Genomic DNA, 9,482 nt, shown 5'->3' on the forward strand with positions numbered 1-9,482 from the left:
ACTGTTGATCAGGTGTGTCATCACATGAGCCAAGGTGTGGAAAAAGACAGGAAAAAAGGCAGAAGAACTTTGGATGGAGTAGTTCATCCCAAGCACAAAACTCAAACACAGCCTAAGCAGCATAGTGTATGCTGTGCAGTGCTGTGAGCAGTGCTTGGACCTCTGCACAGGAGAAACCAAACAGCTGCTCCACAAAAACTTGGCACATTATAGAAGAGCCACCTCAACAGGATAGATGTACACGTCTGTACAGATGCCATTAAAGAACAATGGTCCCTCTTTCAAGGATGCCAGGGTCCACAATATGGACTGAGGACACAGATGGTTTAGAGGGGAGTAGAGTAAATGGTAAATGTACTGACTCTTATGTAGAGGGACTCCATCTCCATTCACTGTGAGCAACCAGGCACAACGCCCCCTATCAAATACTCTAAAGATCACTTCCAGCTGGGACTCTCCACCATTTGTTTTTATATCTGAAGAAGTCCATCGGATGAGAGCTGAAATGTCTTCACAAACAAAATAAGTCCAGTTGCCTTCTTTTTCAAGCTCTCAAGAAAACCACAGAGTAGAAACGTGAATGTAGTGTGACAGACGAGACGGTAGGAACGGACTGCAATGGAGTCATGCTCCGCTGTGGCTACCCCTGAAGGGGGAAGCCTGAAGCCCCTCCCTGAGCCTGGTTCTGTTGTTTTCCCTTCCCACTGTTGCCAAAGTGCTTGCTCAATAAAATTGAATTGAATTAAAGAAGAAGGTTGTAGGGACTTTACCCTATAACTGATATTTTTCTGATATTCAGAACATGCTCCATAATATTGGACCATCTTCCTCAATAAGGTTTTTGCCTTATTTATTTGTTTGTGTTTCTGCTTTTAAGATTATTTTAAGATTATGAATCATAATCTTTGTTTTATACAAACACCCACTATGAGCCAAATGGCAATCCTGTTTAATGTTAATGATATTTTATGTCCTTTGCAGATGGAAAATGTCTGCGTGCTAAACAGTACTTACCCAGGAGGTTGTGCCCTGCCTAACAGGAATGGATCTGTGCCTCCTACTATCCAGGTACCCAGCCCTGAGACGTTGCCTACACTTCCAGACCCACCAGCCACCGGCTTCTACCTCTGACCATCTGACCAGGGACAGTCATGTAGCAGGACACTGTGAATGGCCAGAAACATCCAGTGACTGGACCAGCCTTATACATCTACACACTACAACAAACAAAGCTGGAGAAACGTAGGCCGACATCTGTGTTGTCTGTTTTTGTCTTTTCATTTTGACTTTGTAATGTTGTGTCAGGGGAGGGGATCACCGAGTTATATTTTAAGTCATATTATCATATGAGTCCTTTGTTTACACTAATGCAGTTAAGAGCGCTTAGCTTGTTTTAAGTAAATATGAATCATTGGAGGCTGGGTTTTAGAAATCTGCATTCAGATACACTGTAAAACCAACGTGTTCTCGTCCCAGGACATCAGATTCTGCCGTGCTGTCTTAGTATTGGTACTTTAATGCACCAGCATGGCTTCATTAGACACTGAGAACCAAGAAATCTGTTTTCAAGAGGAATTTACAAGTTAGCCAGCCAGTCTGTGGTTTATGTCCTCTTCAGGAGTCTGTGGTTTGCACTTTCATTACACTCAGTGATTCTTTGCCTATTCGTTTCATACAGATTATTCAGACTGAATCTACAGTTATATGGACCAAGAATTTGGCCACATCTCCTAATCTTAGAATTCAGGTGTTTTCAGCCCCATTTCCAGGGGTGTATAAAATAAAGCACCTAGCCATGCAGTCTGTCTTTACAACCATTTATGAAAGAATGGGTCATTATAAGGAGACACTGATTTTTTGCATGGCACTGTAATAGGATGCTACTACTGCAGCAAGTCGGTTAGTGCAATTTCTTCCCTCCTTCCTACATATATTTTATAATCAATTTTAAGGAGTGTTATTATTATTATTAAGTGGAAGCTTTTAGCAGCCGGAGTAGGTCAGCCACTAATGTGCCGTTACAGTGCTAAGGCATACAGTGTGTAAAAGTCACTGATTTGCTTACTCAGTAACTCCGGCATTAATGTAAGCACAAAAACTGTGGCATGTGTTTCCATGGCTCCTGTAGGTTTACTGTGTAGGTGCTCCAGTACTAGGGTATCCATGTAGAGTCTGTTATGTAAAAAAGGTCTGATCCATCCATCTATCCATCCATTTTCTGCCCATCTCTGCCCAGACCACCCTCCTCCAGCACCTCAATTCAATTTTATTCATACATCCTCAAATCACAACAAGATTCAAGTCAGTGCACTTTATACTAATCCCCAACAATCATATGACCCCCTACAAGCAAGCGCTTTGGCAACAGTGGGAAGGAAAAACTCCCTTTTAACAGGAAGAAACCTCCGGCAGAATCAGGCTCAGGGAGGGGCGGGGCCATCTGCTGTGGTCGGTTAGGGTGAGACACCAAGGTGTTTCCAAGAAATGTAATTTCTCCAGAGCATCGTGGATCTTCCCAGGGCCTCCTTCCAATGGGGCATGCACTGAACATCTTGAGCATCCTGGTCAGATGCCTTAAGAGGGCAGTGGCTCTATTCCTGCTTTTTCCTGAATGGCAGAGTTCCTCACTCTATCTCCAAGGCTGAGCCTAGGCTCCCTTCAGAGAAAGCTCATTTCTATGTTGTATCTGTGACCTCATTCTTACGGACATGAGGTCACAGAGCTTGTGACTTAGGTGAACGTAAGGGCGTAGCTACAATTCAACAGCTTTGCTTTTACACTCAGCTTTCCCCTTACCATGACAGACCAGTACAGCATCTGCATCACTGTAGATGCTTCTCGAACCTGTCGATCCAATCTCTTGGTCCACTCCCCCCTAAATCATGAACAAGACCCCAAGATCTGTAACTGCTCTACCAAGGGTAGTAACTCGTTCCCATCCCAGAGAGCCCTTTTCAGTCTGAGGACCATGGTCTTGAATTTTGAAACACCATTTCTTATCCCAGTGTGAGTTGGAGAATCTCAAGATCCTGTGACCACCACACCAGACCTCTTGGCTGCTCCTAGAAATTTTGTCCATGGAAATTGTGGACGAAATCGTGACAAACGACAGCAGTCCCTTTGTTCAACAGTCACAAAGAACGAGTCTGACTTATAGCCAACAATGTGAACTGGGCTCTGGTAATGGTTGTACTGGTTAGGCCACAGCAATGGGCCTGATACCATATACTCCCAAAGCATCTCCAACAGAACACACGGTTGAATGCCTTCTTCAAGTTCCCAGAACTCATGTAGACTGTTTGGGAACTCCCATGCATCCTCAAACATCCTTGAGAAAATAAAGAGCTGATCCATGATCAGGATGAAAACCACCTCATGAATCTAAGGTTCCACTAACAGGCAGACGAAGTACCCAGGCTGAGGCTGAGAAGCATGAGCATCCTAAAGTTGGACCACACTTTGTGGACCCAGTCCTTGAAGAGGGGAACCACCACCACCCCAGTCTCCCAGTCCAGAGGCACTGTCTCTGACTGCAACACAATGTTGCAGAGGTGTGTCAGCTATGACAGCACCACAGCAGAGCCTGAGCCTTGACAAACTACCTCAGTGACCTTACTCCCAGTCCTCTTATACTACAAGAAGCCATGTCAGTGGGATTGAGGAGATTCTTTGATGTGTTAGTTCAACTGTCCTCTGTTGAGGTCAGCATCCCCACTATAGTCCCATCCCCATTATATACAGTGTGGACGGAAACTGCTTTCCCCTGACAGTTTGCCAGGCCAACCGAAAGGCTTCTTCCATGGCCTCTCTTCTCCCATACTGAGTTTTTGCCTTGGCTACTGTCAGAGCTGCACTCTGGTTAGCCTGCTGGTACAGCTGTTCCATGTACTCAAAACCAGTTTCAGTAACCAGGGATCAGACCCCCACATCCTTCCTCTTCTGTCTAACCTATGATTGCTGTGTTGTAGAATGCACAATCAGACAGGTTTTACATCATCTGTTTGAATGTAGGAAAAGCTAGAGGAGCTCTGGAAACCTTTATATCTCTGATAAATGCAGTTCTTTTCTGGTGATATGTTTATTGTTTCGTGTGATCTTTCCTAATATGACTGGTTTGCTTTGCTTTGTATCTGAATGCACCATACAAACACGTGATTACAGGTGTTGGTACAGTTAAGTTTTGCTCATGCTACAGGAATGTAATTGTTAAGTGTTTATTGATTTCTTTGTTGAATGATTTTCAACAATGAGATTAATCCATATACATTTGAAAAAAAGTATAGAACATGAGAATTATTTCTAGAACTATCCTGCACTTTATTTCTTAAACCCACCTGATGCACACTGGTAGTGAAGGACACTGGGGGGTGAAAACCCTGATTTATGGGGTTCTTCCCATTTCTGACACGGTCTTATTTTGCGATACACTTCAAATGATGAGTCCTCACAAGCACAAACATGTCATGTTAGTGTAATCATTTTTATTTTTCTCCACTTGAATTGTTTGTCTCTTGTTGATTATTTTGACATTGAATTGAACCTCTCAAAGATTCGTTTTTTTATATGTGGTCACTGTTACAAGTTTACCTGACTCATTTGGAAGAAACCCCTTGTGTATTTCTCTATATATCAATGTCCTATGGGAAGTTCCTGATTGTTTGGACGTCCATATGTAAGATATTGTCTCTACCTAGGCTGCACTTACCCCTTCCTCCCTGCTCTCACCTGCTCCATAACATCTACTATACTATACTATATACAAATGGAAAACTCACGATTTTAAGGGCAGAGCCTGATATCTTCATCTTGATATCATCTTGTTGTCAAACCAACCTAAAATGTGAAATATAGTCATTTAATGACACACGGGTGACAAATTAAAGGAAAAATTGACACCTGTAATGTGGGGATTATCGGGCATAAGGGAAGCCTCACATGTACAACCTGTTGCTCTTAAACCCTTTTTCAATCCTAAGTGAATCAGACACTGCTGTCATTGGATAGTCCAGACAGACGGCTTCACTGTGCATGAAATCAGACAGAATTTACACATGGATGAATATAAATGGATTAGTGTGTTTCAGAAATTTGCCATCCTGCTAATAGTAGTCTATATGTGAAGTGTACATGTGTGGTGTGGTTGTTACGGTTATATTCAAGTCAATTCATGAACAATTACATTGAAATGTGCATTTGCTATAATTAGCACCAAATTGTGAACAAATTTCAGTAAGAGATCTTCTGTAAACAGAGCCACGTCATAATCTGCTCACAGACTTTGTTGTTGCGTTAGACTGTTTGGACTGTGGAAGTTATATCAGTATTCAACCATGCTTTTGGGGTATTTACATATAACATAGTGAAGACACAAGGAGTCAGCTGGGGCCCCGGAGAAAACAGCAAACATAAAATAAGAGTGAATAAAGCTAAACTACTGGCAAAAAGATTATGGATACAAATGCTCTTTTATTCACCGGGTAGGCAAAAACTGTAACTCATCAGTAAAGCTGCTTTTGTGTATGTGTGTATGTGACAATCTCTACATGCAACAATAGAAATACGTGGTCTGTAGTAGAAATAGAAAATAAAAAAACATCAGAGAAATAGGATGGACTGCTTCCATCAAGCCATAGTCCACCAGATGAATACAAAGTAGCTCTGAGTGATTCAATTCAATTTTATTTATATAGCGCCAAATCACAACAAAAGTCGCCTCAAGATACAGATAAATACAGAGAAAAACCCAACAATCATATGACCCCCTATGAGCAAGCACTTTGGCGACAGTGGGAAGGAAAAACTCCCTTTTAACAGGAAGAAACCTCCGGCAGAACCAGGCTCAGGGAGGGGCGGCCATCTGCTGCGACCGGTTGGGGTGAGAGAAGGAAGACAGGATAAAGACATGCTGTGGAAGAGAGACAGAGGTTAATAACAGATATGATTCAATGCAGAGAGGTCTGTTAATACATAGTGAGTGAGAAAGGTGACTGGAAAGGAAAAACTCAATGCATCATGGGAATCCCCGGCAGCCTACGTCTATTGCAGCATAACTAAGGGAGGATTCAAACTGAAGGCTCTCCCTCCCATTCTACTTTTAAATACTCTAGGAACAACAAGTAGGCCTGCAGTGTGAGAGCGAAGTGCTCTAATAGGGTGATATGGTACTACAAGGTCATTGAGATAAGATGGGGCCTGATTATTTAAGACCTTGTATTAGGGGTGCAACGATACACAAAATTCATGGTTCGGTTCGGTTCAATACTTTGGTGTCACGGTTCGATATTTTTTCGATACAAAAAAAAAATGTTCATGCCTTTTTAATTTGTCATTTATTAAATTTTCACGGCACATTCTGCACCACATCTCTGTGCGTTCATCATTTGTTTGAAGCCAGCTCACCTCCTGCAAACACTTTTCCGAGAATACGCGCTTCTTTTGTGGTTTGGAGGAACATCACAGTAATTGCTTAAAGGAGCTTCTTCGACATCTTTAAGAGTTCTAAACAAATGTCTGTCCTCCTCCTGAAAATCTTATGTACACAAACACGCGTTGCAACTTCTTATCTTGTGCGCGTTTTTTGTTTTGACAGCGAATGCGCACCTGCGGACCACTTATGTGCAGCCCTGGTTATTTAGCTTGTCATGTTGCAGCCACAGAAACTCTTTTGTCCATGAAACCATAAAGCTGCACTTTCTTTTTGCCTTATAGTCTGATTTGTCACAACTTTTCCGTTTTGTGGTAAGCTTTTCTTTGGCTGTCACTTCTTCACCCTGACCTGTCTTATTTGGCTCAGCAGAACTAAAATATATATCTGTCTGTGAAGGTTCTCAGTCATCCAGGTCATCGTAGTCAAATATAAATCCTGCTGCTTTTACACAGGCACTCACATAAGCTCAGTGATTCTCTGCGCGATCAACCTCTCACATGTTTAAGCTTGCTGCGGGAGATTTCACTTGTCATGTTTGCATAGTAAGCTAACGATTGATAAGACGATGTCAGAGGAATTGGTGCACAAATTATCATCACTCACAGATCAGTGCTGTCGCTCTCTATACACAGTTCGCACGATTGCAAAGTGAAAGCAAAAAAACAAGCGCAAATTCAAATGCGACTTCAATATGTCACATATTGACAGTGGCTCACAGATGCCAATGACATAATTACCCAGCTACATTTCCGAAAGAATGCAAAAGCATTGACATATATTTTTCCTTCCTACAATAGCCCGACGGGCAGGGCAGAGATAGATTTTGGTAGCCCGACTGGAAAAATCGCTAGCCCCGGGACGTCGGGCTAGCGATATTGCGAGCCCTGTATCTGATTGAGGAATCCCTCATCTTTGGAAAAGAGAGTTTATTACAGAGAAATGGCTCTTTCCAAAATAAAAGCTATACTATCCGCTTCTTCTGGGTTATATTCTCAGCAGCATATTAAACATATCAGGTCCCCATAAGGAGAATAATGTGCTAACGGCTGTCTAAATGACTCGGGTAAAGTTTGTAGCATGCGTGCTTGTTGTTTTTGTCTGCTTCCACTTGTCTTTGCACTAGGATGCTGTCGGAGTAAATGTGCAGTCATATTCGTTGTGTTCCCACTAGTGCTGTCAGCGTTAATCTGAAATGACGTTAACGCCACAACACGGCAAATCTCCGTTAACGAGCTACCGCGGATCGCCCCGTGCGTGGGGCTGGACGGCAACACGTTAACGAGCTAACTGCGCTAACACACTAGCTCCCACCAATGTAATTGAGTATTGCGTGGCACATCCAACATACTGTTTTACTTCAGTCCATGACGCGCTTACCTTCAGGGTCATTCGTCACATGAAAACCAAGATAGTTCCAAACGCCAGATCTGAATGAGGGTGGGGGAGGTTCAATTTGCCATGTTGCAACGAGAGCTTAACTTCTGTCTGCTAGCTTGCCCTGCGCTCAGTGAATCTGCGCTCGACTACTCCGCCTAGGCTGCACTGTCGAGCGCAGATCCACTGAGCGCTCAACACAGACAGCATCGTCAGAAGGAAAGTTGATAAAATAAATTTAAAAATTTTGTGTTGTTCGATACATATGCGTACCGAACCGAAAGCACTCGATGCGAGTATCGTTGCACCCCTACCTTGTATGTGAGGAGCAGGATTTTGAATTCTGGATTTAATAGGAAGCCAATGAAGGGAAGCCACTTTTGAAGTGATCACTTTTATGTTTTATATCCTAATGAATGTGCTCTCGTCCTGCATGGCAGCGCCCTAATTCATTGAATGGCTCAATCATTATTTAAAGCCTACTGTGTTTTAATGAAGGTGGTATTCTTCCAGCAATTTTTAGAATTCATCCCTTCAAGTAGCACCAGATAGGCCAAAACGGCATATATAGATTTTCCTTTAATTTGTCACTTATTGATATTTTCCCCACAGTGTTTACCTTTGAAATGGTAGAAAATGATGAAACATGAGGTCTGTCATTTCAGGTCTACACAGTTAAAAAAAAGAAAGAAAACCAAATAAAGTTAAAGATAGATCTTTAGTGGGCAGACACACTTCTGAATGTTTCGTGTACAGCATAAAATTACTCAGAAATGAAGATGAGTCAGATTATTTCATCAAGAGAAGATGCTGAAAAGAGATTTCCATTGTTCAAATAATGTTATTATTGATAGAGCTGCTGTTATTTTGACATGTTTGCGATGTGAAACACGTGGACGTTACATGTGACTCATTTCTTTATCTTTCTTTTTCCCACAGCAAAAGTGTCTGCTCTATTTAATATGATTGATGTGACTTAGTGTGAAAAGATGTGTATTTAAAGTCAAACAAACAGGTATGTACATAGTTTTATGTCAAGTCACTTGTTTCACTATTTTTGAGACACCCAACAACCCCTTTGCTGGTTTTTGTGTTATTTTCTATTGTAAATAGTACTTTCATCACAATGCACTCTGTGACATCCTGAAAATGGTGCCATATTACTGAACTTTTATTCTGTCTTTACCTAACCACGGTAATGTTACCAAGACATGACGTGCTGTAGATTATTTGGCCTGTGCCCTTTGTTTCAGAAGCATTTTTTCCTTTAAAATAAGGTTTTCTGCAAACACACAAACATCTTACAGACATGGAACTATGACCACTCATACATTTCTGTCTTTCAGCCCTCTAGTTTTGTATTCACATGAACAGTAGGGATGTCTAACGTCTGTCAATGAATTCTTATTGTGGACCCCTGACATTTAAAGGTGCTATACGTAGCATTTGAACAATAAATAAACCTGTACCACATTTAATTTGTGAAGCCTGTGTAATTACAGAGAACAAAGTAGCCAGGATTTGACCAAGGTGCTCCACAAGTGGCAATGTCACGGTTCGGCATGGCAAACCGTGGGAGGCGTGGGGAAGGAGGACCCAGGCGCGGCGCTCTATGTACAAACAGTGCGTTTATTTACAGTGTATGGTACAAAACAACAATAAATCCCCGTGCTTTCCCTGA

General features: G+C 42.0%; 1 protein-coding gene across 4 annotated transcripts in view; it reads left to right on the top strand.

The window, feature by feature from the left end:
* The window catches only part of LOC101487738 (aryl hydrocarbon receptor), a 67,228-nt gene extending 57,746 nt beyond the window's left edge, over positions 1-9,482 (top strand). For 3 of the 4 annotated variants that reach the window (XM_004571562.4, XM_076875405.1, XM_076875406.1), the window contains one exon: positions 982-9,482. In XM_004571562.4, the coding sequence (XP_004571619.3) occupies positions 982-1,131 (150 nt within the window). In that variant the 3' untranslated portion in view covers positions 1,132-9,482. The remainder of the gene's footprint in view (positions 1-981) is intronic. The other variant, XM_004571563.4, reaches the window with a different exon arrangement.

Source organism: Maylandia zebra, linkage group LG16 (assembly GCF_041146795.1).
Source record: "Maylandia zebra isolate NMK-2024a linkage group LG16, Mzebra_GT3a, whole genome shotgun sequence".
Taxonomy (NCBI): domain Eukaryota; kingdom Metazoa; phylum Chordata; class Actinopteri; order Cichliformes; family Cichlidae; genus Maylandia; species Maylandia zebra.